A 27,885-nucleotide genomic window follows, 5' to 3' on the forward strand; every position below is an offset into this window, starting at 1 on the left:
GCTGCCATCAGAGTGGAAAGCTGCTCTCCTAGAGCATGCTTAGATTACATGCTCCTTGTTAACAATAACAATAAATAATGATTAATAATAGCAACACTTACAAATGTATTTATAAACACTTCTAGATGTATGGGCTATCTCTAGAGGAAAGCATGGGAAACTGCTATTGGTGGCAGTCTCTGGGCAGAATTAGGTGATTGGGGTCAGGGAAGTCCTACATCTTGACTTTTCACTGGATGTCATTTTTCATTTGAAATTTTCACCATGTTTCTTTTATTTTTTAATAATATGTTTTTTATTTCAGAGAGGGAGAGGGAGAGGGAGATAGAAACATCAATGATGAAAGAGAATCATTCATCAGCTGCCTCCTGCACGCCCAGGCATGTGCCCTGACTGGGAATTGAACCATGTCCTCCTGGTTCATAGATCGATACTCAACCATTGAGCCACACCAGCCAGGCACATGTGTTTTTATTATACTACTAGAAGCTCGGTGCATGAAGATTCACGCAATAGGCCTCCCTTACCCTGGCTGCTGGCACCGGTTTTCCTCCGGCACCCGGGACCCAGGCCTTTGGTTCAGCCACAACGGAGAAGCCAAGCCTCCCTCGAGTCTTCAGTCTTTGCTCTGTGCCTGTGTATGCAAATTAACCGCCATCTTTGTTGGGTTAATTTGCAATAGTCGCTGATTGGCTGGTGGGGTTGCAGAGTGACACCAATTTGCATGTTTCTCTTTTATTAGTGTAGATTTTCATCACCTAAGAAAAGTTTTAAAAATTATCTGACAATTAAGGGAACATACACATAAACTTCAGCATATACAGGTGCTTAAGGCTATTTCATATAATCATTCATTCTACTGTCTGGCACAGAGAAGGTGGACAAATTTTGAAAGAACAAAATTAAAAACAAAACAAAATTAAAAAATACTCACTCTGAAGCCCCTCTTACTTGTCCAGGTACTATTTCCAACCCAGGCTCTTGCCCAGTAATCCAGCTCTTTTACACACACACAGTCTTACATTTTTCCAACACGTATTTATTATTAGTTAAGCCATGATTCAGGATTCCAGGGTGGGATGTACCCAGGCCCCCCTTCACGCCCCTGGGAAAAGGATGGAGGATGCCCAGTTCAGATCTTCCCAGGAAACGTGCCTTCTGCCCGGCGGTCATCCCAGGCTGAAACCTGTGGAAAGAAAGCCAGTGTTATTCCCATTGTTACTCTCTTCCTCTATGGGGAAACCAGATGGGTGGATTTCTTAATTTTTCTCGCTTTGCCTACTTGTTTATTTCTTCAGTCAACTAATAACCCCAGTACCTACACAGTTCCAGGAGCTGGGGAACCAGCAGTGACCAGAAAGATAAGAATCACTGTGCTGCGTGGCTGGCGTAGCTCAGTGTTTGAGCACCGACTTATGAACCAGGAGGTCACAGTTCAATTGCCGTTCAGGGCACATGCCCGGGTTGTGGCCTCCATCCCCAGTGTGAGACATGCAGGAGGCAGCCAAGTAGTAATTCTGTCTCATCATTGATGTTTCTATCTCTCTCCCTCTCTGAAATCAATAAAAATATATTAAAAAAAAAGAAAAAAAGAAAAAAAAGAATCACTGTCCTGAATGAAGCTGTCACAGCTGAACCACTAAAGGGGTGGGGGAGGAAAAATAACACAGAAAAATCCCCAGCTTACTGCAGGGCTGTTCATGGGGAGATATGTGAGGTACAGAGCTTCAAGAGAGTGGCTATGCTCTGCTTCAGGAAACCGAGTCAACACTCAATGATGTTTGTCAGAATAGAGGAAAGAAGAAATACTAGGCAGCTGTGAAAAAAGTAAGGCTGATCTATGCTCCAGCACAAATAGATCTCCAAGACATAGTCAAGTGCAAAAAGATGCCAAGTGGAATAAAGAGTAGGATACTAGTGTTAGTCACAGATGTAGTCAAACAATTCGGTTCTCAACCAAGTTGTTCACAGATATAATGTTGAACAAAAACTTCAGTTCTGACAACCCTTTCACACTGATACATCAGCATGAAAAGAAGCGTCTCTCACGCCACAAACAAAGGAGAGGATGTGAGTCACTTTACCCCTAAACCTCATTATATATATATGAATATATATATAATATTTTGCTTTTAAAAATTTTTTTATTTTTACTGATTTCAGAGAGAAAGGGAGGGGGACAGAGAGATAGAAACATCAATGATGAGAGAGAATCATTGGCCGGCTGCCTCCTGCACACCCCCTACTGGGGATGGAGCCCACAACCCAGTCATATGCCCTTGACTGGAATGAAACCCGGGACCCTTCTGTCGAAAGGCCGACACTCTATCCACTGAGCCAAACTGGCTAGGGTGTGCTGTAAATATTTTTGTTTTTGCTTTTGTTGCTGGCAAAATGGACAATTAGCACAATTTTAAAGCATAAAGAGGCCATCAAGTGCTAATGTTGTTCAATCTCCAGATAGGGCACACACAACAAGCAACCAATGAATGCATAAATAAGTGGAACAACAAACTGATCCCCCCACTCCCATCTCTCTCCCCCACCCTCAAATAATCAATAAAATTAGCCCTGTCCAGTGTGGCTCAGTTGGTTGAGCACAGACCCACGCACCAAAAGTTTGCCACTTCCATTCCAGTCAGGGCACATGACTAAGTTGCAGGCTCAATCTCTTGTAGGGGGCATGCAGGAGGCAGCCAATCGATGTTTCTCTCTCTCCCTCACTCTAAAATCATAAAAACAAATTAATTAAAATGAAGAATTATCAGGGCTAAAAGGACTGACTGCCTTAGTGTCCATATTTTTTAGAGATACACATTAAAGTAGGAGGGGTGAAATGACATGCTGGGATTCACTTCAAAATACTTCAGCGACAAAAGAAAGAAGAAAAAGAAGAGGGATAGATGAAGGAAATGTGGGAAAGTTTTGACATTATTCAATTTGGGTAATGGGTATATTTGGTGGTCGCTGAATTATTCTACTTTTATGTATATTTGAAAATGCTCATGATAAAAAAGGACAGGATTGCACAAAATGGTGAGCTCCACAGGGACAGGAACCCAGCACTGAGTATATATCTACAGAGTGCGTGAGCAAGATGGATTTAGCAAGAAGACAGCTCTGGTCACCTTGGCTGAGAGCTCTGACTAATTGAGTGTATCAGTGAAAGAAGAAAAGGAAGGCAATTCTAGGAAGAAAAGGGCAAGTCCCATGGACAGTGCGATGCCCTGTCTTCCCTCTGCCTCTTGCAACTAACCTCCCACCAAGTCACCAAACCCCTCTCCTAAGACCCCACCCCTGTATCCCAAGGGCCCCAGCAGGAATCACTTACCCAGGATACGGGGCACAGGGACTTGTACACACGCCGGTACCATTCACACACAGAGACATCACCCCCTTTAGCAGTCATTGCCTTCTCACAGCGGTGGAAGTCTGTGAAAAAAGGGGTTCATGTTCAGCCCAGTCAAAGGACTAGGACACTTTAAAAAAAAAAAAACTTTTGATTTCAGAGAGGGAAGGAGAGGGAGAGAGAGATAGAAACATCAATGATGAGAGAGAATCATTGATCTGTTGCCTCCTGCATGTCCCCTCCTGGGGATCGAGCCCTCAACCTGGGCATATGCCCTTGATTGGAATCGAACCTGGGACTCTTCAGTCCACAGGCCAATGCTCTATCCACTGAGCCAAACCAGCCAGGACTTGAACACATTTTTTAACAAAACTCATAGAAATACCCTTTTACCAGATACACACACACACACACACAATTTTACAAAGAATGTATTCCCTTACAAGTGCACTAAAAAGGGTTAGATATAACTCACTAAGTTGACTTTGCAACCTCTTGAGAACTGCTGTTTAACTGGAAATCTCTGGGGTCAGGCCTTAGGAGGTTTCACTCACTGGGTAAGAGCATTGGCCCATGGACTGAAGGGTCCCGGGTTCGATTCCAGTCAAGGGCATGTAGCTTGGTTGCAGGCTCTATCCCTGGCCCTGGTTCGGGCACATATGGGAGGAAACCAATCGATGTTTCTCACTCTCTGTCTTTCCCCTTCCCTTCCATTCTCTTTAAAAATCAATGGGAAAATATCCTTGGGTGAGGATCAACCATAAATAAATAAATAAATAAATAAATAAATAATTTGTTAAAAAACAAAAAACAAAACTCTGGGGTCAGGACTGATGGGGCAATATGAAGGGCATGTGCAGGGATAATGGAAATCCAGAACCAGGGCAAAGGAAGGGGAAGATAGTCTTGATGCTAAAATGCTGGAGTCTGAGAGAGGAAGACAGGCATGGGATAATCTGGTTTTTAAAAGTAAGCAATTAAGCCCTAGCCAGTTTGGCTCAGTGGATAGAGTGTCAGTCTGAAGACTAAAGAGTCCCAGGTTCGATTGTGGCCAAGGACACATGCCCGGGTTTCGGGCTCGATCCCCAGTGGGGGGCGTGCAGGAGGCAGCTGATCAATGATTTTCTCTCATCAATGTTTCTATCTCTCCCTCTCTGAAATCAATAAAAACATATTAAAAATGAATAAATAAATAATTTTTTAAAAAGTAAGCAATTGCCGAAACCGGTTTGGCTCAGTGGATAGAGCGTCGGCCTGCGGACTGAAAGGTCCCAGGTTCGATTCCGGTCAAGGGCATGTACCTGGGTTGTGGGCATATCCCCAGTGGGAGATGTGCAGGAGGCAGCTGATCGATGTTTCTCTCTCATCGATGTTTCTAACTCTCTATCTCTCTCCCTTCCTCTCTGTAAAAAATCAATAAAATATATTTAAAAAATAAATAAATAAATAAATAAAAAAATAAAAAGTAAGCAATTAAGCCTGGCTGATATGGCTCAGTGGTTGAGCATCAACTCAATAACAAAGGGGTCACTGGTTCGATTTCCGGTCAGAGCACATGCCCAGCTTTTGGGCTCAATCCCCAGTGGGGGGGCGTACAGGTGGCAGCCAATCAATGTTTCTATCTCTCTATCCCTCTCCTTTCCTCTCTCTCTAAAAATCAATAAAAACACACTTTTTTTGAAAGTAAGCAATTAATTAGCCTTGGCCAGGTAACTGAGTTGGTTAGAACAGTGTCCAGATACGCCAAGGTTGCAGGTTCGATCCCTGGTCAGGGAACATACAAGAATCCACCAATGAATGCATAAATAAGTGGAACAATGAATTGATATTTCTCTCTCTCTAATCAATAAAAAAAAAAATAAGTAAGTAAATGTAAGCAATTAATTTTTTAAAAATCAATCCAGGTATTCCACTTCTGGGCACATTCCTTAGAGAGAAAAGCATTCACATGGACATCAGATTACACCTATAAGAATGTATATAGCAGCATTACTCCTAAGAGTCCCAACCTGGAAACCACACAAGTGACAATGAATAAAGTGTAGAAAACTTTACAGCAATGAAAATGAGCAAACTACATGTCATAGCACAGCTGAAACTTCAAAACTGTTGACTTAAAAAAAAATTCAACACAAAAGAATACATACAGTATTTACAAAGGTTACAAAGAGGCAAACCTAAACGTGATGAGAAAACCAAAATGTGGTTGCCTTAAGTCAGTGGGGTTACATCTCTACTGGGGAGAATAGGGTGTTGTGCTCAATACAGGATGTGCAGTAGGCAGGAGAGTTCAGAGTTCAGGCAACATCCACTTTTTTTTATCCAGGTTATAGTTACACAGGGGTTCACTTTAGAATTATTCATTTACCTGTACATTATGTTTTCTGTACTTCCCGTATGTATGTTCCATCACATACATACACACACACATCTTATTTTTAAAATTGATTTGAGAGACAGAGAGGGAGAGAGAAACATCAATTTGTTGTTCCACTTGTTCATGCATTCATTTGTTGCTTCTTGTATGTGCCTGACCAAGGATTGAAACCACAACCTTGGCATATCAGGAAGATGCTCTAACCAACTGAGCTACCCAAGCCATGGCCCCAAATAAATCTTTAAAAAAAGAAGTCATTGTAGGAACCAAAGTTTGTGGCACTGGCCCAGACCTTGAACATAGTTGATAAGGAGCCTAGATCCTGTGAGGTAGGATGTCCATAAATAAAAAAGGCTTGAGATTCGTGGGTCCCCAAGGAGGCAAGAGGTGAGCAACTTCAGGTATGGGAACAGGGGAAGATCTGCATTCCCCCACCACCATGACCTGCTTACCCAGGTAGTTCTGCCAACAGTTCCTGGTCTGGTTCTGGTTGGGGAAGCGGCTGTCAAAAGGAGCAGTCCGGTAGTTCTTGATTTTGGTCTTGATGTCTTCTGCCATGTTGCTGATTCCTAGAGGCAAAGAGAATGGGTGTTAGCAGGGGTTGTATGGGGCCTGAACCTGACCATGTCAGTCCACCCAGGCCCAATGGGGGCCCAGATACAGAAGATGGGCTGGGTGTGAATAAGCCACTACCCCAGTGATGGCGAACCTATGACCCGCAAACTCATTTTTTTGGTTGATTTTTCTTTGTTAAATGGCATTTAAATATATAAAATAAATATCAAAACTATAAGTCTTTGTTTTTCTATGGTTGCAAATATCAAAAAATTTCTATGTGACACGGCACCAGAGTTAAGTTAGGGTTTTTCAAAATGCTGACACGCTGAGCTCAAAAGGTTTGCCATCACTGCACTACCCCCTCCCTGTCAACATACACACACAGCTGAGAAGGACAGAGCAAATCCATACGTCTAAATGTGTAAGTCACAGCAAGGTTTGGAGGGAGGGGCAACTCCTTGGTAAAATTAGGCCTTATCTGTCACAAAATAACACTAGCTAACAGGCATTGAGCGCTTACTACAGGCCAGGTGCTGTCCTACACTCTTACAGCTTTGCTGCTGCAGCCAGTCTAATAAAAGATAAGAACTATTACTGTCACCGTTTCTCAGACAAGTGTCTAAATGACTTCTCAAGGTCACATAGTATACAACTAGTGGAACTGCACTCAATCGTTAACATAATGTACAATGCAGAGATTCTTAATGTCTTTGGTGCCACGAACTCTTTAGAGGGGTCTAGTGATCCTTTTCTTAGCACATGTTTAAGTGCATTAAAAAATTGCACAGCCCTGACTGGTTTGGCTCAGTGGATAGAGCATCGGCCTGTGGACTAAAGGGTCCCAGGTTCGATTCAGGTCAAGGGCACATGCCTGGGTTGCCTGCTCCATCCCCAGTAGGGGGCGTGCAGGAGGCAGCCGATCAATGATTCTCTTTCATCACGATGTTTCTATCTCTCCCTCTTCCTTCCTCTCTGAAATCAATAAAAAAATTTTTTTAAAATGGCACGGGCTCACAACGATAACTACTATATGTAGCTGAGGTTTTATTAACCACTACAGTTTTGAAGTAATCATGAGTAAAAATATTTTGTGCTATCTGCAACCATTTGATTGCTGACAACGTCACAGATGCTAACATTCCTGAGGTTGTTGTCTCCATGCCTAACTGAATGAAGCAAATGCTACATTTCAATTAGAGGTTAGTAAAAAATGCAGACCTAACTTCCCCTCACTGGAGTACTAGAACCCCTCGAATTCTATAGATTCTGTAGACACAGGGTTAAAAAACCTCTGGTACAATGTCTCTTATGAGGTGACACACAGTTTTCACCAGGGAGCCTGAGAGAAACTGCCTCTATTCCAGAGATTTCGAGGAGTCGTGGGTTTATGCCGAGGTGAGCGAGCCGGTATTAAACTGAAGCGATCCAAGGCAGTGTGGGGATCTGGGACGCCAGAGTAGCCTGGGGAAGGAGGCGCGGGAGAAACGAGGCCGGTGTAGAACACCAGCGGCTGGGACACAGATGGGTCGGAACAGTAAAATGGGACGAGATCTTGAACCGCTATTTGGGTGAGGGTGGGTCCGGATGACACTGTGACCCCTCCAACGCCCAAGGGGAGAGGAGGAGCCAGACACCAGGGCGCTAGGCTGCGGCCCTGGCAAACTGCGGGGACCCACGCCTGTGGCCCGGGGATTAAGGGCACCGCCGCCCAAAACACTGAGTCCAAATCATGGTCGCTGGCTAAGCAGCTTAAGACCTCTGAGCCTCCGTTGCCTCACTGTCAAAAGGGACAATTACAGCCTGGGAAGAAGGGGGAGGACTAAATGAATTAATATAAGTCACTTGGAATGTTGCCCGGCATTAAGGGAGAACTAAACGTTAGCTATGACTACTAACCCAACAGAACCCCAGGCCCCCGCAGGAGGCCGAACGCCGCCGTCCGGAAACCTCACCTCGCTCTCGGGGAAGCTAGGATCCGGTTCCTCAGTCCCCCAGGATGGGATGCCGGGTACCCGAACCCTCGGCACTCACCTAAAGACGCCCCTGAAGCCGCTCGCAGCTCAATGTGACCTCAGCAAAGAGACTCCTCCGTCTGACCGGAAGCGGAATTAAAACGGGCCGGAAGCCGGCGGGATAGGTGAGTCTTTCCCCGGGGCTAGAGCGCCCTCGGAAAGGCGGTCCCTGAGGCCAAGTAAGACTACGCCCATTCATGAGAGCCCCAGTCTCCTATTGGGCTGATAGATGTTCATCAACACTCCAGGCCCAATCATAAACTTGCACCGACCAGTGACAGGTTCTCATCACTTCCTTGGCTTCACCGGGAGAAAGAAATTCTGTCTGGGTCCTGATGCTGGCTCGAGAGTGGGCCTGGGAAAAGACCCAAGCGGGAACACCCTTTTCGTGCAAGTTTTATTTGTTGAATGCCAGGTACTTTTGTAAGGGTTAGAGATGCATCCTTGAACAAAAGACAACCCATACCCTCTTTATGTTTATTTGAGGTCAATTGTTGAGGTATTGAAAAAGAACCAGCCTTTCTCGCAGGGTCATTTGTCATGTTAAGAGGAATGCCGGGACTCCACTTCCAAACCCCAGAAAGATTTGGGTGGCCGAGGACTCAGAAATCAGTCCTGCATCACGGAGAGGAGGGGTTAAGAATTAAAACTGGGTTCTGTGAAGGATCTGGCAGAAATCGGTCCATCTGGGAAATTGGCAACTCTATTCTTCTGGACAGTTGTCCTTGACTCCTGTCTTTCTCTCACGCCGTCTAGCTGATCTATCTAGAAATCCTGTTGGCTCTGCCTTTAAAAATATACTCAGAATCTTCTGCCATCTGGTTCAAGTCACCAGCACCTCCAGCCTGGACTATTACAGTAGCCTACTCCCTGGCTTCCCTACTGCCCTCCACAATCAAGTCCACTCAGCCAGAGGGACCCTGCTAACACCTGTCAGATCATTCCCCTTCCTTAACTTAGAACCCTACCCTGGTGTCTGGTCTGACTTTTAGTCTAAAGCGAAAGTCCTTACAAATGACCTACACAGTTGGGCCCCCCTTTTTACCCTCATCTCTGTAAAAACTGATAAAACCTTATTCAAAATGGAGTTGGAAAATCCTGAAGGGAGAGTTCTCATGCACGCATAATGAAAAAGAAAGATGAGAATTATTTTTAAAAAATATTTTTATTAATATCAGAGAGGAAGGGAGAGGGAAAGAGAGGTAGAAACATCAATGGTGAGAGAGAATCATAGAGAGGCTGCCTCCTGCACGCCCTCCACTGGGGATTGAGACCTAAACCTGGGCATATGCCCTGACCCGGAATCAAAATGTGACCTGGTTCTAGGTAGACTCTCCATAGAGCAGTGATGGCGAACCTATGACACGCGTGTCAGAGGTGACACGCGAACTCATTTTTTTGGTTGGTTTTTCTTTGTTAAATGGCATTTAAATATATAAAATAAATATCAAAAATATAAGTCTTTGTTTTACTATGGATGCAAATATCAAAAACTTTCTATATGTGACACGGCACCAGAGTTAAGTTAGGGTTTTTCAAAATGCTGACACGCCGAGCTCGAAAGGTTCGCCATCACTGGACTAAACATTTGAAATTGCCATCTTGTCAGCCTCTATCTCCCTTCTCCACTTTATTTCTCCATAGCACTTATCCTCTCAGACATGACATCCTTTTATTGTGTTTACCTTCTTTTGTTTTCCTCAATGTAATAGAATATCATAAAGGAGCAATTTTTGTCTTATTCACCATTGTATCTCCAGCACCTGAAATATCACCTGGCACATAGGAGGTACACTATAAATATTTGTTGAAAGAGTGAATTTCTTGTGTGAATAAAGCGCCTAATGGGGACTGGACAAAGGAGCTGTGGGAAAGAATTGCTTTCATCCTCCTCTTGGTCTGGCCTCCAAACCCTCCCATATACTGTGTTGGGTGCAGTGCCCAGGCCTTACTGGGTCAGGGGCTTCTTATATTCTGTGTTCATCAACATTGTAATTATTTGTGGAACTACCTGTTTTTATGCCTTTATTCACTCCCTTCAACAAGATCTTCCTAAAGCCCAAATCCTTTCCATGACTAACCTCTCTATGGTTCCCCTGTGACCTCAGGACAAAATCCAGGCTCCTTAGCATGGCCCCACAGATTCTTTGTGAACTGACCCAGGGTCCTTTCTCCAACCACAGTGATATTTCAGTTCATTGAACAGTGCTATGAGATCTCCTACCTCCAGGCCTCTGCCCATGCTGCTTCTTCTGCCTGGAACATTCTTTGCCTGACTTCTAAAATCAGCTGTTTTTTCCCTCCTGGAAGCCTTTCCTGACCTCCTCTTCCCCAGGCAAGGTAAGGTTCCTCCTTTTGGATCCCTCTATACCCTGGAGTTTTCCTATCCAAGCCCTGACCACTCTGGGCTGTCCCTGTCTGGTGATGAGTCTGTCTCCCTTAAGGGCAGGGTCCAGAGTTGCCTTAGTCACTGTTGTATCACCAGCATTCTCCACAGGACCACTCAGAAAGCTCTCTTTAGGGGCTCAGTGGTTCCCAGAATGGGCAGGCTCTTCTTGGAGTCTGCGTTCTGTGTTCCCCAGCTTGGGTGGGGAGAGTAGATGGCCTGGGGGGAAGAGGGGGGGAGCGGGAGGTGGGGGGAAGCACTAGGTCTAATTCCTTGCCAGTCCCTAGCATTGTGAGAGCACACAGTAAGCCCTTTTTGGAGCCCCAGTCCTCTTTTCAAGGGGGACAGAGTAGGAAAAGTCACAAGTTAGTGATTGGGTCTGATTTCTTTACAAGTTCCAGCACAGGGCAGGCACACAATAGAGCCTGTGGGGGTACTGAGTTAGAATCCTTTGCATGTCTCATCACACATTGAGCACACAGTAAGTCCTCTAGGTCTGGGTCTATTTTGGTCATGTGTGGGAGGGGTTTGGTGGGTGAGGGTGCGGTGCACACAGGCTCCCCAGCGGGTCTAGGGGCCTAGTCAGTATCATTGAGAAGGATGCAGACAGCACACGAAGGAAGTTTGACCGGATATTTTTATTGGGTTGCTGCTCCCTGTCGGACCCTAACCCCAGCGTTGTCTGGATAAGCTAGGCTGGGCACGCGGCCCCCAAAGCGGTACGTGTACTTGCGCCCACCGCTCTTTCGCACGATGTCCCGGCGGTAGTAGTAACGCAGGCCTCGGCTCAGCTTCTCGTAATTCATGCCGGGTTTTCTCTTGCGCTCACCCCACAGTCGCGCCACCTAGGGCGAAGGCCAGGCTTAGTCAGAGAAGGTGGGAGCGGGAGGGCTTAGCGATAGATGGGCCGGTTCCGTAAAGTCCGGACACAGGTTAGGTAGGGCAGAGTGCGGTTGAGGTGAGGGCATGCTGGGCGGACCAAGGGCGAGGCAAAATGAATGGTGGTGCTGAGTTAAACTAGAGGAGACTAGGGCCGGACTGGGCGGGTCTGGGAGGCTGCCCCACCTCTTTGGGGTCGCACAGTTGGAACTCGAGGCTGTTGCCTGTCCAGCGGATGCAGCTGCTACGCGACTCGTCTTGGAGCAGCTCCAGGAGGAACTGCCAGAGCTGAATGGGACCTGCGGGGGGCGGCAGGTGAATACTCAGGTTTTCTGGCCCTGGTCCAGGTCATTTCGATGACCCAGGAGTCTGGGGTCCCTCACCTCGAAGGTCCAAGGGTCCAGGTTTCCCCAATCGGGACCTAGGAGTCCGGATCCCCTCCTCCTTGGGGACCAGCGAGTCCAAATCCCTCCATATAAGGGACCCAAGAGTCAGCCTCCGGCCCCATCTCGGAGATTTGGGAGTTTGGCTGCCCGCTCTGAGACCTCGGCATCCAGACCCTCCTGTCTTCCCTGTCGCCTGATCAGGAGCTCAGGTCTTCGTCCCTTGCTCCCTAGAAGACTGACTACCTTGGACTCCGGAGTGAGGGCTTAGGCACCTAAGTCCCGCCCTCTCCGCCAGTTTCCCGGGTCCCACCCCCTTCGGCGTCCAGGCCCGCCTCCCTAGACCCCAGCTGCGCTCCCTGCAGACCACGTCTCCGGACCTCTCACCTCGGTGGTTAGTTTTGGGGTAACGAGCCAAACTTGCGCGGTCCAACTGCTGCTTCGGTTCGGAGGAAGCGGTGAGATCGGAACTCTGGTGCTCCTTGGAAGAGGTGGGGCAAGCCGTATGCAGCCCCGAGTCCCAGGAGGTGGGACAGTCCGACCCCCCATGCCCGCCCCAGGGAATGGAGTCGGTGCGCCCCTCCGCGCGGAGGCCCTGGCTCCAGTATGCGGCGCCGTGGGAGCCAAAGGGACAGTCCTGGCCGGGGGAGCTCGCTGTGGTGGGGGCGCGCGACCACGAGTGGGTCCCGCCCGCGGAGGTGGTAGTGTTGTGGCCCGCGACCCCCGGAGACTCAGCGGAGGGGGCGGGGCCCAGCGCCGGCGGGACTCGGCTCCAAGCGTCCCACCCGGTGCATCCCCGTTGGGTCCAGTCTCCTGACCACGAAGGAGCCTGAGAGGCGTGCTCTGCGGGGAGGAACGGACCGCAGTGAGGGGAGGCCAGCTGTCCCGCCCCCTGGCCGCCTTAGGAGTCCCCTGGCTCCCGGATCTGGGCCAGGCCACGTGGAGGACACAAGCGTCCCCAGTCCTATCTCCATTCTCCCTCAAAAAGTCAGGGAAGCTAAACTTCAGCCATGGTGGAAGACCCCGGACTCCTTCCCCGCCTCTCCGCACACACTCACCCGCCCCCCATGGAGTTTCTGGGTGCGGTGACGCGGAGCTCTGGTCCCAGTGTGGGAGTCCTGCGAGGGGTAAAGATGTAGCTGAGTTTAGGGAAGGGTGTGAGCAATGCCTAGAGCACCCCCGCAACCACGCTCCCAGTATTACCCCCCGCCCCTACTCATGCAGACCTAGGACTCAGGACCCAGCCCCCTCCTCTTTCAACCTCAGGAGTTCAAGCCCGCAGCCCTCTCACTAAACCCCAGGAGTCCAGGCACGCCCCCTTCCTCCCTCAGACCTAACCTTCCCCAGCACCCAGGGGGCCCAGCTCACAAACACCTTTCCAGCATGTCTCTGTCAGTGTGTCCCCTTGGAGCGCCACTTCAGGGAAACAGAAGCCGAGCTCAGCTCCTTCTGCGGGCAATCAGATCGGGCTGGTCAGGGTCAGCGGAGGCCCCCCCCCCCCCCCCCACACACACACACAGTTCAGCCCCACAAACCTACCCAGCCTTGACAGTGTGTTTCCCAGGGGCACTTCCTGTGGTGATGCTTCATCCCACTTCCACAAGTCCATGGATGCTTGTTGTGAATGTTCTGGGCAGGGGCGGAAAGGCACAGGGTGAGCTGGGGACACGTAGGGACCCTGCAGTCTGGGCCCCAGCCCTTGCTTCTCTCAGACACAGTAGTTCAGCCCTCTGCTCCCTTCTTTCCCAGGACCCTGGAATCTTGGCCTCCAGTGTCCTTTTTGCTCAGACCAGGAGGGACCTCAGCCCTTTTTCCTCAGACCCAGTAGTCCAGACCCCCAGTCCCCAGTTCATGATGGCTCACCTCTGGTGGGTTCCTCTGTCCCCACCTGGGGGTCTCAGCCCCATTTCATACCATGCATCCCCTCCCCTGGGGGCCTGGACAGGGGGGAATTTTCCAAGACGTCAGAGCTGGGGGTTGAAGCTAGGTCGAGTTGCAGGGGGCTGGGCGGGGCTGAGCTACACTCCTCTCGCCTCCCCCCCTCAGGGATGGCCGCCAGCCTCCTGTAGCTGGGGCTGTCCTGCTGCAGGGATGGCTAGGACTTGGACAGAAGCTTGGGGAACAGCAGGCTGGGCAATGGGGGATACAGGGGGGTGATGGGAGTGGGGCAGGGAGCTTGATGGACAGGTTCTCCATCTTGGGGACTTGATTCTGCGAAATGGGTGGTGGAGGTGGGGAGGAGGGTTTGGGTACAGCTGGGCTGGTCCAGGCTTATCTGCAACAGGAAGGGGGATTTCCGGCCAGACCCTTGGTCTGTCTACGTCACAATCCACAGGGGGACTGAGGGGGATGGGATGGAGGGGAGGCCTGACCAGGCTTTGAGTTTTCCCCTTCCAGGGCTTTGGGGACATTCCGGGGCTGCTCTGGAGCAGCATTCATCATAACAATAGCATTAAAAAAATAAACAATAACAACAGAAATAGCCCGCCCTAGTTGGGCTGCAGGTTTAATTCCCGATTAAGGGCACATACCTGGGTTGCAGGTTCCATCCCCCTCGCGCTTGCGCGAGGCAACCAATCAACATGTCTCTGCCTCTCTCCCTTCCACTCTAAAAAAAAAAAAAAAAAAATTAGAATTCAATCGAAAAAATATCCTTGCGTGCGGAGGATTAACAACAACAACAAAAAATAACAGTAATACTGATAGCTAACATTTTATTGAGGGCTCATTGCATGCCACCAACAGTGCCATGGGCCTTCATTTAATTTTCTTATGAGGTAGGTACAAGTCTGATCTCTATTTTATGAAAAGAGGAAATTGAGGGAGACTTTCTTCATCTCCAGAGTCCATGCCCTTCCATGCTGTAATAGTTTGGGACAAATGGGAAATTTGAGTATAAACTGAATATGACATATAGAATTACTAATTTTCTTAGATGTGACAGTGGTATCATGATATGAATGATGTCTCTATAATGAAATGAACACTGAGATATTAAGGGGTGAAGTATTATGATGTCTATAACTTGCTTCAAATGACTCAGCAACCTTCCCCAGGTCTTAGTTTTTGAGCCTCTCTCTCTCTTCTACCCATCTCCAGTCCCATTGTACTGCCTCACAGTACTCATATTTCTTCATTTTTCTGCTTCCTTCCCCACCCTTCCATTTCTGTCCATCTGTGTCTCAACTCACAATCAATTTTTCTCTCTGTTCTCAGGAAGATTTAAATGCACACTTTAAAATCCTATTTTCTGGCATTATTCTCCTTCCTTATCTCCTCCTTTGCCTCTGCGGTTAGTCAGCAGAGGCCGGGCAGGAGTAGGGAGGGCTAATGATATGGGGGTGGGTGGGGTTTGAGGGTCCCCAGGCTGGGTGGTCCAGCCCAGGTGGCAGGGGACTGAAGGGCACTTCCTGCTGGAGAAGGAGGCTCTCACCCTCTGACCAGACTGGAAAATGTGACATCAGAGAGGGGGCAGTAAAGGCGAAAGACAAACAGAGGGAATTTGACACCTCTCCTGGGTGGCTAACTTCTGAGACTGGCATTGTTTCCCACTTCCCCTCTTACCCGCTACCAATCCAGGGTTCTGACCACTATGCTCCTGGGAGACCCTCATCCCTTCCTCATGCTGGAACCTCCCAGCATGCAATCTCCCACCTCTGCTTCATCCCTGCCCCAGCCCTTTCTAGGCTTCCAGCCCACAGTAGTCTCAGGACTTTCTAAAGTGCAGATCTGTGATGCCAGTTCCCTGCTTGAACTGTCTCAACTGCTGCCTTTGTGGTAAAGTCTAAGCTTTTAGTCTGGTTGGTATTCAAGGTCCTGCATGGACACTTCTTCAAACAGGCAGAGACAAACTTGGAGCTGAGAAGAAATGGGAGGAGACCCACAGATACAGAGATAACTGATTCAGAGAGATACAGAGGCATAGCAAGGGACAAACAGGGGCACTCACAGAGAAAGATAGAGAAACACTCAAGGAGACTAGAGAGAGGGTTTACAGAATGAAAAAATTGGGAAACAGTCTCGGAGATCCAGAAGGTGAGAAGTGCAGACTGGGAGAGAATGACAGAAGAGAATGAGAGTCTCAGAAGTGACCAGTTCCTAAGGGGAAGCCCTTCTGGATTCCCAGGTTGCACCGAGCTTCCCCATCCCAACCCTGACCCATTTGAGCCGTCACTATCTGACACTGGACCAGGAGCTCTGAGGAAATGACCTGGGACTGCTTATCACCAATGTATCTCTCGCACTGTGCGGCCCTAGGTAAGTTGGCTGAAAACCTAGAAGGCTATGAGCTCCAGAAGGGCAGGGCCCAGAACCCCTACCTTGGTGCTGAGAACACAGGCTGGAGTCAGAAGAGCATGGGTCTGAGCCTCAGCTTGGCTTCAGCCCTGCCATAGCCCCAGCTTCCTCTTCTGTAGAATGGGTTGCACTCAGCGTGCACTTAAGAGGTCTCCAGATGTTATGGGAACTCAGGAGGGACTGAAAAATGCCCATCTGCATTTCTGTCTGGGTTAATTCTCAATGCTCCCCAGTATTCCCAGGTGGAGGATGCGCTAAACCTTGCACCCCAAAGAGTGCTTTCAAGCCAAGCCAGCGATGGAAATGAACAAAAATTTATTGACACTCGTTTTGGGGAGGATGGGTGGGTGAATAGTTGGGGGTTTTCCAAAGATAACTATGGGGAGGAGCCAGCGCCCGGCCAAGTGGGAGCGGGTGCCCAGCCACAGACCCTATCTCAGGCCCAGCTTCTTCTTCTCTTTCTGCTTCTTGCGCACCACATCCAGGTTCCGGTCCTTCCACATGCTCTTGCGCAGCTTGATGGGGCGAGAGCCCACATACTTCCCTGTGAGAATGGAGATTTCAAGGTCAGGTTTAGGCCAGATGCCATCACACCCACTGTCCCTAGGGGAAGCCTCACTCACCATTCATCTCACGCATGGCTCGTACATAGTCGCTGGGGTCCTTAAAGCTAACGAAGCCATAGCCCTTGGTCTTGCCTGTGCGCTTGTCACGGATCACTTTAGCCTTAAGGAAGGATGGGAAGCGGCTGAAGGCGCGTGCCAAGATGTCATCATTCACCTCATTGCCCAGATCCCCACAGAAGATCCGGAAATCATCTGGGGTTGAGAGAAGAGAGGTCAGAGGATGTAGATGCCTGGTCAAGTGTCTGCCTTATTTAAAGAACTTCATCTTCTTTGGAGGCACCTCGCCCCCCCCCAGCCATCCTCCCTTTGTATCCCTCAGCAGTGGCCCCCTTAGTAATAACAGCCAACACCTGTACGGTATTGACCCCTACTAGGCTGTCCGCTAAGCACTCATGAGGTTAACACATCCGGAACTCCCAACAACCCTTTTACACTGAGACACAGAGAGGCCAAGTGGCTCAAACAGGAAATGGTAGAACTGGAACAAGAACTCAGGCATCTGGCTCCATAGTTCTTTTAATTAATTGTACTATCCTTCCCCACCCTAGGGACATCTTACCCATTCCCACGATGAAGCCCCTAACTCTGTCCCAGCCCTGGCTTCTTCTCTGAGCCCTTGGTCTCCTGGATACCTCCCCATGGACATTCCCTGGGTCCCTGACACTGCTGGTTCCCATAATGGCCCCCTAGTACCACAGACTTCATCTTTCCTCAGCTCTGCTTTCTCTGCAAAGCCCACTCTTAATTCCCATAGAGACCCTGAAACCTGAACACATTGCCTGATCCTTCTCCAAGGCTGACCTCAGTTGCCATTTCCAGACATATCCTCTGGGCTGAGCCTCAACTGATCATGCTTACGCCCAAAGAATCTCTTCCCCATGAAGCACATACTATTATCCCCTTGTTGGAGATGAGAAAATGAGACTGGAAAGGCTAAGTCACTTGCCCAATGTCACAAATCTAAGATCTACATCAGTGGTTCCCAAAGTAGGGCACACGCCCCATAGGGGGGCAATTCAAGAATGAGTTACTATCTGCCGGAACCGGTTTGGCTCAGTGGATAGAGCGTCGGCCTGCGGACTGAGGGGTCCCAGGTTCGATTCCAGTCAGGGGCATGTGCCTGGGTTGCGGGCACATCCCCAGTGGGAGATGTGCGGGAGGCGGCTGATCGATGTTTCTCTCTCATCGATGTTTCTAACTCTCTGTCTCTCTCCCTTCCTCTCTGTAAAAAATCAATAAAATATATTTAAAAAAAAAAAAAGAATGAGTTACTATCTGAATCTTTTGCATTTCTTATGGTTCTAGGGGCCTCATATACATATATATACATATATAAACATATATGGTGGCATATTTATGCATTTTAGTTCTCTATTGTATGTTTTGAAACTTCGCTATTTTTTCATACCACTTCATATTATTATATTTTAACAATTTCTTAGTGATTTCTTTCTCAGTACTTCAACTGTCCTTTCTTTCTTTTATTTTTCTCTTCCATGAATGCCATGTTCTTTGGAAGCCTGTGTAGACAAAGTTAATGGCCTTTTAGGCTTTCTCCACGTGAATAGGAGCTCACTTTTTGAATAGTAAAAATTATATGTCACAGGATTGGGGGGGCATCAGGATTTTAGAGATGCTTAGGTGGGGCAGGGCCAAAAAAAAGGTTGGGAACCACTGGTCTACATCCTGTACTGGCCACATCTGGGCCATGCTGCCATGGCCATGGCCTGGGGTGGTAAACTACCCAAGAACATGTAGAAGTCAAGGACTGGGATGGGAGGTAGGTACCTTTCTTCACCTACAACTGGGGCTGCTCCATTGTTTCTGTGGTAATTAAGGACATGCTAGGCCCGTGGTCGGCAAACTGCAGCTCTCGAGCCACATGCGGCTCTTTGGCCCCTTGAGTGTGACTCTTCCTAAGCCTTAGGAGTACCCTAATTAAGTCAGTAACAATGTGCCTACCTATATATTTCAAGTTTAAAAAATTTGGCTCTCAAAAGAAATTTCAATCGTTGTACTGTTGATATTTGGCTCTGCTGACTGAGTTTGCTGAACACTACGCTAGGCCAACCCAGGAGAAAATAATCTGACAAACTCAGAGGGTGAGACCTTCTACAAGACACCTGGTCTGGACACTTCATATAACTATTATACATAAGACAAGGCAGTGAGAGGGAAACCATTCTCATTAAAAGATAATCTAGAGTCCTAGATTATCAGTGGATAGAGTGTCAACCTGCAGACTGAAGGGTCCCAGGTTTGATTCCGGTCAAGGGCACATGCCCAGGTTGTGGTCTTGATCCCCTGTAGGGGGCATGCATGAGGCAGCTGATCAGTGATTCTCATCAGTGATGTTTCTCTCCCTTTCCCTTCCTCTCTGAAATCAATAAAAATATTTTAAAAAATCTAGAGGCATAAAACTATGTATCCTGATTTGGGGGAAAATGGCTATAACAGATAGTTTGGGGGAGAAGTGAGTTAATTTGAATATAAATTGAACATGAGATACTATAGTTTTGTTAATTTTCTTAGATGTGTTAATGGTATTATGACATGAAAGAGAATGTCACTTTTCTTAGGCGATGAATATTGAGGAATTTAGGAGTGAAGTGATAACTTAATCTATAACTTGCTTCAAATGATTGAGCAAAAACCCAAAAAGCACACATACAAACAGAGAGACAAAACAAATATAGCAAAGTAGTTGCTGAATCTAGATAGCATATATGTTGCTCTTCACTGTGCAATTCAGTGTTTAACATTTTTCATAAGAAGTTGGGAGAAAAAGGAATGTTTTCAAGCCAGGCCCCTCATGAATAAAACAGAGGCCAGAAGGTCCTCAGTGCCAGTCACCTCCATCAAGTTCTGTTCAGTGGCTGGATGAGGGCCTGCCCCTCAGAACCACAGCTTAGTCCTCCATGAGGTGTGCTAACAACCATGCCTGCCCTACAGAGAGGAGGCAGTTGTGAAGTTACCTGGTTCATCTTCCCTCTTTCTGCCTCAAGGAAGAGAGGTTGGCCTGACTTTGGCTCAGCAATGCCTGACCCTGGACTTTGGCCCACTTACCTGCATCCCACTCCAGCAGGCTGGGGTCTTCCCAGCTGCTCCCAGCTGCTGTGCGAATGCAGCGTTTTAATTTCTCTGGCTTTCCTTTCTTCTTGTCCTCACCCAGTGGCTCTGGGACCTGCAGAAGAAAGGGGAGCAAAGGCTTGGTGTTGGAGTCTTTTGGACCCATCTGCCCCCCTGCCTCCCCTCTTCCTTTGCCCCGCTCCCACCTTCCTTTGCTCTTCTGCCTCCATAGTTAAAGGATATGGTTCTGGGTGTGGGTATGTGTTTCTGCCACCCTCTCCCATGTCTTTCTAGTCCCTCCTACTGCCATCAATAGAGGACTACATGTGTTTGTGTGTGTGGAAGCCCATGGCTCCTGTCTGCCCTCCCAGTCCTTTCTATCCCCCACTGTGGTGCTCCTTACTTACCTCAAGAGCCATGAGGCCAGGGGGTGGCTCAGGCCTCGGGGGTCGGGGTCTCGGACGCAAGGACAGGAGCTCAGGAATGCGTAGTGGGGGCAGCAGGCCTCGCACAACTTCCAGAGGGAGGGGCAGGGGCTCAGGCTCAGGCAAAGGCATGGCCAGGGCTAGTGGTAGGCTGGGTCCAATGACAGCAGGGCCAGTTGGGGTGCCTCCTGCTCCCACAGCTACTGCTGCACTAGCATCCTCTAGCCCGGCTGCTGCTGCCACCACTGCCTCCTCCTTCTCTTTAAGGCCCAACCCCAGGCCTAGGCCCAGCTCTCGGGGTGTTGCTGGCTCTTCCTGTGGGCAAGGGAAGTGAATGAGAGGGTCAGCTCAAGGCTCAGACTTCACTCCCATTCTAATCCTGTATAACAAAGCAAGGGCCCGGGGGTCAGAGAGCAGGCAAGAAATATGGAGACAGAGAAAGGAGTCTAGTCAGCGACAGACACAGGGACAGAGAAACACAGTCAGAGATACACACATATGAACAGACACAAGGACAAAGACACCAAGACAGAAAAACAGAGAGGGCCAATCAGAGGAAAAATTGAGATATAGAAATATACCAGAGCATATGTTTCTCTCTACTGTTTTCTCAAAGAAAAAACAGAGATTTGACCACAAAATTACAAGGACAGTCCGAGAGAATGAGAAGGCAGAGACATGAAAAGCCAGGGAAAAGGCAGATTTAGACACAGTCCATCAAGCCAGGATCAAGGATCTCCCCACCCACTGCACTTCTGGCCATCAGCGACCTGTGCACACTCACCAGGGGAGGCCTCAGAGCAGCCATGGAGCCCAGCGGGGGGCCCGGGGCCCGAGCCATTGGTGGTAGCATCATAGGTGGTCCAGGGGGCCCAGGCAGAGGGGGGCCCACAAGGGCCTGGTGAGGGGGCCGCAGGGCCATAGGGCGAGGACCACCTGCTGCAGAAGAAAGAGCAGAATCTGTCAGGGTGTTAGTGGGAGAGTTAGAGGGCTTGGGGGGGTTATGTGGCAGGGATGATGACCCTTGCCCCTCACCTGCTCTCTGAAGCACATGGGGGACGAAGGCCGGACGCAGGATAGGGGCCCTCTGGGGGGCCACAGCTGCGGGAGAGAGAGATGGGGGTGTGTGTCATGGGGGACCAGGGCACTTGGGGCAAGGCGTGTGTGTGGGTGTGTGGGTACTCTCACCATCCAAAAAATCCTGGAGAAGAGTGTGGGGAGATGCAGGGGTCTTTTCATTTGTTCATTCAGCAGAAATTTACCATTGAGGATCTCCTCTGTGCCTCCTCCTTCTCTTTAAGGGCAATGCCAGGGACACACCAAAAGACCAAGGCTCTTAGGGAACTCCTGGTCCAGAGTAGGAGGGAATTAACCCATTACCAGAGGGTGACAGCCCAGAGTGACTGGGGCTGGGGTAGGGGAAAGTCCAGGCATAGCGGCTGGGGCTAGGAGGGGGAAGCCCAGGGAGTAGTGGGAGCCCAGAGGAGCCTTCTGACCTATCTAGGGGCACTAGAGAAGGTTTCCCAAAGAATGGGACCTGGGAGCTGAAACCCAAAAGATAATGAAGAATTACACAAAAGACAAATGGAAAAAGTACTGGCAAAGGAGAACATTTATAGACAAAACCTTTTCCCCCCTTTCAGTTTAGTATAATTATAATTGAGGAAGTCAGAGTTAGAGAACATCATAAGAAAATGGTTAGGAGGTCAGTAGGCATCCAAGCATAGCCTTATTGGCTGAGCCATGCATGTCCTCCTGAGAGCACCAAGGAGTCACAGCAGGATTGGAAGCTGGGCAGGGTGACTAGATCTGATTTGCATTTGATCAAAACCATACTAAAGAGTAAGAGATGTTTTCTCAGATTCCAGATTCTTTAAAAAGTACAATAGGATTTAACATGTTTGATCTAATAGAAATTGTACCATATCCTTTTCATAAAGAAATATCACAAAACTTGCCTTTGTATATAAAATTCACCTCTGCAACAAAAAGAATGGTCTGTGGAGAGGATAGATGTTAGTTGACTTTGGTTAGTTTGATATTGGTTTAGTTTATAGGTTTTAGAAGGTTATAGTTGGGTGACAGTGGGCAGGAGAGAGAACTTCAACATGAGAATTGCTGGCACATTCCAGCAAAGTTTAAGGATGTGGGGATCTCTCTCTCTGCAAGGGGCCAGGTGATGTAGGGTCTTGACTGGCAGGTGCACAGCCTGGTGCTTGTTGATGGTTTGTTCATCTCATCAACAACTAATAGCAGGTAATGCATACTATGTGGCAAACACCAAGACTTCTGCCCCTCACGGAGCTTATATTTTAGAGAAAGCATAAAGTAATAAGTTATAGAGCTTGTTATAAGGTGTTAAATGCTATGAAGAAACAGAGTGAAGGGTAGGGATTAGGAATGACAATAGGAGGTTGGTTTACAATGACCAAGTTAAGCCTTATTAAGGCAAAATAACTTGAAATACATAATCAGGTTTGTGCTTTAGGAAGATGACAACATCAGGGTGGGGATGAAATGAACAGAGTAAGTTAGAACAATGAATCAAGCAAGAGGCTGAAGTAGCTGAAACTAGACTGCTTGGTTAAATGTGGGTTTCCTGGCCCCAGACCTACCTGCTCGTCGCAAAAACATCGCTTCTCGAGCCTCTGGACTTTCCAGGTGACTCCGATCACCAGGGCCAAAGCCAACTATTGGGAGAGAAGAGACAAGAATGGTGGGAAGAAAGTTCTGGGCATCCCTTCTTACCACCCTACCTAATCCCCTGGCTCCCTCACCCCACTGCTCCTTACTTACCTGGACCCACAAAAGGAGGGCCACCCACCATGGGAGAAACCACTGTGGCTGCAGCCGCTGCCCGGGCCTCCAGAGTCTGTTGGACCTGTTGGGAAGGAGGTTGGGGTAAGGCGCCTGACTCAGTGCTCCCAAACTGCCCTGGCTGGCTCACCTTGGGAGGCCAAGAGTTCCCATTCTTTGCACTGTGTGGGGCTGGCTATCCGTCAACCTTTAGGGATCACACTAGCCAAAGCTGTCCTTTGCCCATGCTTAGCAGCAACTTCTCTCACTATCATGCTACTTCATCTGCCCCATAGCACTCAGCACTATCTGAAATTATGTCCAGCCTGTTCTCCCCATCCCATGCCACCACTGTCTCTTGCCTTGATCATTGTAATAGCCTCTTCCTCAGTCTCCTTGATTTTGCCCTTGCCCCCTATACTCTGTTCTCCACACATAGCCAGAGCTACCCCATTAACCTCTAAGTTGGACCATACCACCCCTCTGCTCAAAATCCCTCAGTGGTTTCCCACTTCAGAGCGAAAACCAAGGTCTTTATGGTGACCCACAAAGCCCTGACAGATCTGGTGTCTCTGTCCTCATCTCCTCCCTCTCCACTGCTCACTCCGCTCCAGCCACACTCTTCTCCCTGCTGTTCCTTGAACATGTCAGGTACACACCTGCTTCATGGCTCAGATATCTGCATGGTTCCCTCCATTATGTCCTTTATATCTTTGCCTAAATGTCACCTCCTCAGAAAGGCCTTCCCTGACTGCGCTGATAAACCTGTCCTTCTGACTTTACTTTGACCTGTTTCTCCCAAGTAAAATTTAAACTCCGAAAAGGTGGTAATTATTGTTCTATGTTTTGTTTTCTGCTATATATGCCTAATTCTTAGAATAGTGCCTGGTGCATATAAGGCACCCAATAATTATTTGTTGACAGAATGAACAAGTTTCATTTAATTGTTTTCTGTTTAGTATCTCTCTCCACTAGTCATACATAACTAGTATTGAGCACTTGAATATGACTAATGAGATTCAGACACTATTTGATTCAAATATACATTTTAAATAGATACAGACATTCCCATCATTGCATAAAGTTCTAAACAACATGCTCCATAAGCTCTCAAAGGGCAGAACTATTGTTTGCCTTAATCATTACTGTGTCCTCAGTGCCTGGCACATAAAATATTTGTCAGGCAAATCAATCAACAAACCAACATGTCATTAGTGCTCTGTACACACACACTGTGTTCCAGGCATGGTGCTCTCTGACTTACGATGCCTTAGTTCAGACGTACCTGCTGGTATGTGTTGGTCGCGATAATCGGGCGGATCACAGGAGCTGTTGGGACCTGCATCGCATCTACCGTGGGGACCGTAGGCACTGCGGGCATGGCAGCTGGGATTCCGGTTACCGGAGCCCCCAGAACTTCCTGTTCAAACCTGGGGGAACAGGACACCAAAGCTCAGGCTCTTGCACCAATTCTGGGACTTTGACTATATCGACACGGCGCCTTCATCCCTACCAACCTCGCCTTACTCCCGCCCCCACAATCCCAAGGTCCCATTTCCCCATGACAAAGCCATATGTCGGCCCGATTGCGGCCTGGAGGCTCCAGGGTTCGGCGGCCCCGGCTCTGGGACGTTTTTTATCCCGTCCTGTCGCGGGCCTTACAGGGCCATCTCCGCCTCCATCTCCTTCAAGCGTTCTTCGCCGCTCTTGCCCGGAATGCTGGCGCCAGGGCCCGGGACCACGGGTCCTCCTGCACCCGGGAGTCCCGGGAGCGGCCCCGCCCCAGCCATCGCTGCTGCCTTCACTCTCGCCGCTACCACCGCCTGGCCTCCGCCGGTTCCGCTGTCTACTCTCTGGGTTGGTCCCCGTCGGCGCCCGCGGATGACCTATGAGCGAAAGCGACGGGCGCTGGTGCGTGATGTCAGACGCCTGAGTTTAGAGCGGAGGCCAATGAGAATCTGGCCATACCCGGAGGGCCCACCCAAAGAAGAATATAGGCCAATCAGAATTCTGGGAAATCGGACCAATGGAAGGACCTGAGTCTGTGAGTGTGGGTCTTCCCAGAGGCCAAATGAGAGCGCCCTGACGTCAGTTGGTCCGCCCCTAGCGTGGAAGCGGAACCTCTGAGAGCTCGGGGAACGCGGAGGCCGTTCCGGAAGTTGTAAAACACACTTAGGTGCGCGTCGCTGGGCGAGGCTGTAGGCGCTGGGCGCCGTGGGCTCCCAATCTGGGGCAGACAGACAAGGGACCAGGCATGACCCCCAGAAACACTAGGGACATGCTGTGGGAGCTCAGAGGAGGCGCTTCCTGGAGGCTGTGACAGCTGGAGGCTTTTACTGGCTGAAATGGACGAAATGCTCTGCGTTACGTAAAGGCCAGTACAACAGTCAAGAGCGTCAACTCAGAAGGTCACGCGTGTAGGTTTGGTCTGTGTCCTTTCTTGAGACATAGCTGACCGCTCCGGTTTTGATAGTTCTAAAATGCTTTATTATGAATGTTTTAAACAGTATGCAACAATAGAGGAATAATAGACCTCTCCACAATTACTAACATTCTACCCTTCTTGTTTCATCTATACTTCTCTATTTTTTTTTTTTTTTGCTGAAATATATTAAATTCCAGCCATTTGTCAATTCATGCTTCATGATGTTTCTCTGATAAGGACTATTAAACATTTTCAAACCCAAGAAAGTTAATTTCTAAGTATCATCTAACACCGGACTGTGTTCTATGTTCTCTGCCTCAAAATGTCTTTATACAATAGTACTGTAAAATAAGACCCATATACCGCACTTGGTCTTTCTTTTTTTCAGAACAATTTTATTGGCTACCTTGGTTTCTTGAAGTTTCAGTCTGAGTTAGCACAAATGAATGTTTTGTTAAAATTCTGGCTCTTGTTTCTGTGCTAGGAAACCTTTTAAAAACATTGGTATTAACTAGAGTTCATATTTTATTCAGATTTCCTTAGTGTTTACCTAATCTCTTTTCTTTTTGAGCATTCCAAGCAGGATACCAGCTTATATTTAGTTATGTTTCCTTCAGCTTCTCTGCTTGAGAATTTCTCATACTTTGTTTTTCATGACTTCAGTAGTTTTGAGGAGTAATGGTAGGTATTTTTGTAGAATCTTCCTCATTTGCGATTTGTCTGATTTTTTTCTTATCATTAGGCTGGGTTTATGTTTTTTTTGTTTGTTAGAAAAGACCACAGAAGTAAAGTGCAATTCTCATCATATATCAAGGATAAACACTGTCACCATGACTGACCACACGACATGTTAGCTTTGATCTCCTGGCTAATGTAGCATTTGTCAGGTTTCTCCACTATAAAGTTACTTAAAACAAAAACCCGAGCTCCCTTTCCATGCTCTTTGAAAGGAACTCATTATTCACTCCCAGTTCACGCTTCATGGTGGGAGTTCAGCTCCATCTCGAGAGTGGAATAAGCATAAGTTATTTGGAATTCTTCTGCACATGGGATTTGCCTACTATCTGCCCTTTAATTTTTAAGTAATATCAGTATGGACTCATGCACCTGTTATACTTTGGATTGTAATACAATAACACTTTATTTTGTTGTTCTAATTATTTCAGCTTTTAAAATCTTGTCTTTTTAAACTATACATTTCCTTCCTCCCTGCTTTTTTTCTTCCTCCTTCCTCTTTTCTCTCCCCTGCCCACTTTTGGCCTTTTACTTGTTGAAGAAACTGGATCAGTTGTCCTACAGCATATGCCACCTTTTGGATTTAACAGGGCCATCTCCGTCTCCATCTCCTTCAGGCGTAATTACAGTACATTGTTGTACTTGTTCCTCACTGCCCCCTCCTCCTTTTCTTACATATTGTAGTAACAGCTTGCAGCTTAAGTTAATTTAGGTTTAATTGGGTGAAAGAATACTTAATAGGTAATGCTGTTGCAGTGTATCCCATTAGCACATCTGGTTGTCCTCTTTGTGATGCCAAGGTTAAACAGCAGTGCCATTCTTTTTTTTTTCCTTTTTTAAAAAAATATATTTTATTGATTTTTTACAGAGAGGAAGGGAGAGGGATAGTCAGAAACATTGATGAGAGAGAGACACCGATCAGCCGCCTCCCGCAAACAAGGTACATGCCCTTGACTGGAATCAAACCTGGGACCCTTCCGTCCGCAGGCCGACGCTCTATCCACTGAGCCAAACCGGTCAGGGCAGCAGTGTCATTCTGTCTCATCTGTTTTATGAAGTCCAATCAACCTTTCCACTAATAGTTTTAGCAGCCCTTGACCATCATTACCTGCAAATATTTCTTCATTAATGTAATGAAAATAATAGTTTTGAATTTTATCACTTTTTGCAATTATTAATTTCAAATTATTTCCCACTCATCAGGAATTTAGTTACTTGTTCACATAAAGGATAGAGAATATGCTTGATTCTTCCCCTATTTTATGAAAAAAATAAAAATGAGTTGGTTCCTAGCACTTTTCAAAGATGACCAATGAGATATGTGTGTATAACTATCAAGATAAACTTAAATTTTCAAAAATACTTTATGTACTTCAAATCATTGCAGTCATCCTTATTGTTGCTCAGTATCTTTGGCAAGTGGCAGCCCTTCGGATTGCCTCCTGAATTCTTTTTTTAAAAAAAATATATTTTATTGATTTTTTACGGAGAGGAAGGGAGAGGGATACAGAGTTAGAAACATCGATGAGAGAGAAACATCGATCAGCTGCCTCCTGCACGCCCCCCACT

General features: G+C 47.8%; 3 protein-coding genes across 13 annotated transcripts; all 3 read right to left on the reverse strand.

The window, feature by feature from the left end:
• Nucleotides 1-1,018: 1,018 nt before the first annotated feature.
• Nucleotides 1,019-8,462, reverse strand: LOC118674654 (cytochrome c oxidase subunit 6B1). Of its 2 annotated transcripts, none has more exons than XM_036346698.1 (4): nucleotides 8,316-8,462; nucleotides 6,179-6,295; nucleotides 3,332-3,432; nucleotides 1,019-1,186 (listed from the first exon to the last, which is right to left on the reverse strand). In XM_036346698.1, exons 2-4 carry the CDS (start codon nucleotides 6,282-6,284, stop codon nucleotides 1,133-1,135), a joined length of 261 nt encoding a protein of 86 aa, XP_036202591.1. In that variant the 5' UTR covers nucleotides 6,285-6,295; nucleotides 8,316-8,462; the 3' UTR covers nucleotides 1,019-1,132. The 2 variants fall into 2 exon arrangements, with proteins under 2 accessions (XP_036202591.1, XP_036202592.1); XM_036346699.1 differs by having other exon boundaries at nucleotides 8,237-8,390.
• A 2,839-nt stretch (nucleotides 8,463-11,301) lies between these two features.
• ETV2 (ETS variant transcription factor 2) lies at nucleotides 11,302-23,296 on the reverse strand. Of its 7 annotated transcripts, none has more exons than XM_036345105.1 (6): nucleotides 13,484-14,469; nucleotides 13,319-13,393; nucleotides 13,003-13,062; nucleotides 12,332-12,787; nucleotides 11,748-11,860; nucleotides 11,302-11,527 (listed from the first exon to the last, which is right to left on the reverse strand). In XM_036345105.1, exons 1-6 carry the CDS (start codon nucleotides 13,551-13,553, stop codon nucleotides 11,321-11,323), a joined length of 981 nt encoding a protein of 326 aa, XP_036200998.1. In that variant the 5' UTR covers nucleotides 13,554-14,469; the 3' UTR covers nucleotides 11,302-11,320. The 7 variants fall into 7 exon arrangements, with proteins under 7 accessions (XP_036200998.1, XP_036200999.1, XP_036200996.1 ...); XM_036345101.1 differs by adding exons at nucleotides 14,476-14,497; nucleotides 23,291-23,296 and having other exon boundaries at nucleotides 11,384-11,860; nucleotides 12,332-13,062; nucleotides 13,484-13,573; XM_036345102.1 differs by adding exons at nucleotides 14,476-14,552; nucleotides 16,264-16,402 and having other exon boundaries at nucleotides 11,384-11,860; nucleotides 12,332-13,062; nucleotides 13,484-13,573.
• On the reverse strand, nucleotides 16,539-26,942 carry RBM42 (RNA binding motif protein 42). Of its 4 annotated transcripts, none has more exons than XM_036345098.1 (10): nucleotides 26,905-26,942; nucleotides 24,442-24,586; nucleotides 23,157-23,241; nucleotides 22,976-23,050; nucleotides 21,396-21,461; nucleotides 21,145-21,320; nucleotides 20,343-20,675; nucleotides 19,933-20,050; nucleotides 16,864-17,058; nucleotides 16,539-16,784 (listed from the first exon to the last, which is right to left on the reverse strand). In XM_036345098.1, the coding sequence occupies exons 1-10, from the start codon at nucleotides 26,922-26,924 to the stop codon at nucleotides 16,672-16,674; spliced, it is 1,326 nt and encodes a 441-aa protein (XP_036200991.1). In that variant the 5' UTR covers nucleotides 26,925-26,942; the 3' UTR covers nucleotides 16,539-16,671. The 4 variants fall into 4 exon arrangements, with proteins under 4 accessions (XP_036200991.1, XP_036200989.1, XP_036200988.1 ...); XM_036345096.1 differs by lacking the exon at nucleotides 26,905-26,942 and adding an exon at nucleotides 24,819-25,037 and having other exon boundaries at nucleotides 21,145-21,299; XM_036345095.1 differs by lacking the exon at nucleotides 26,905-26,942 and adding an exon at nucleotides 24,819-25,037.
• Nucleotides 26,943-27,885: the final 943 nt, after the last annotated feature.

Source organism: Myotis myotis, unplaced genomic scaffold (assembly GCF_014108235.1).
Source record: "Myotis myotis isolate mMyoMyo1 unplaced genomic scaffold, mMyoMyo1.p scaffold_m19_p_19, whole genome shotgun sequence".
Classification (NCBI taxonomy): Eukaryota; Metazoa; Chordata; class Mammalia; order Chiroptera; family Vespertilionidae; genus Myotis; species Myotis myotis.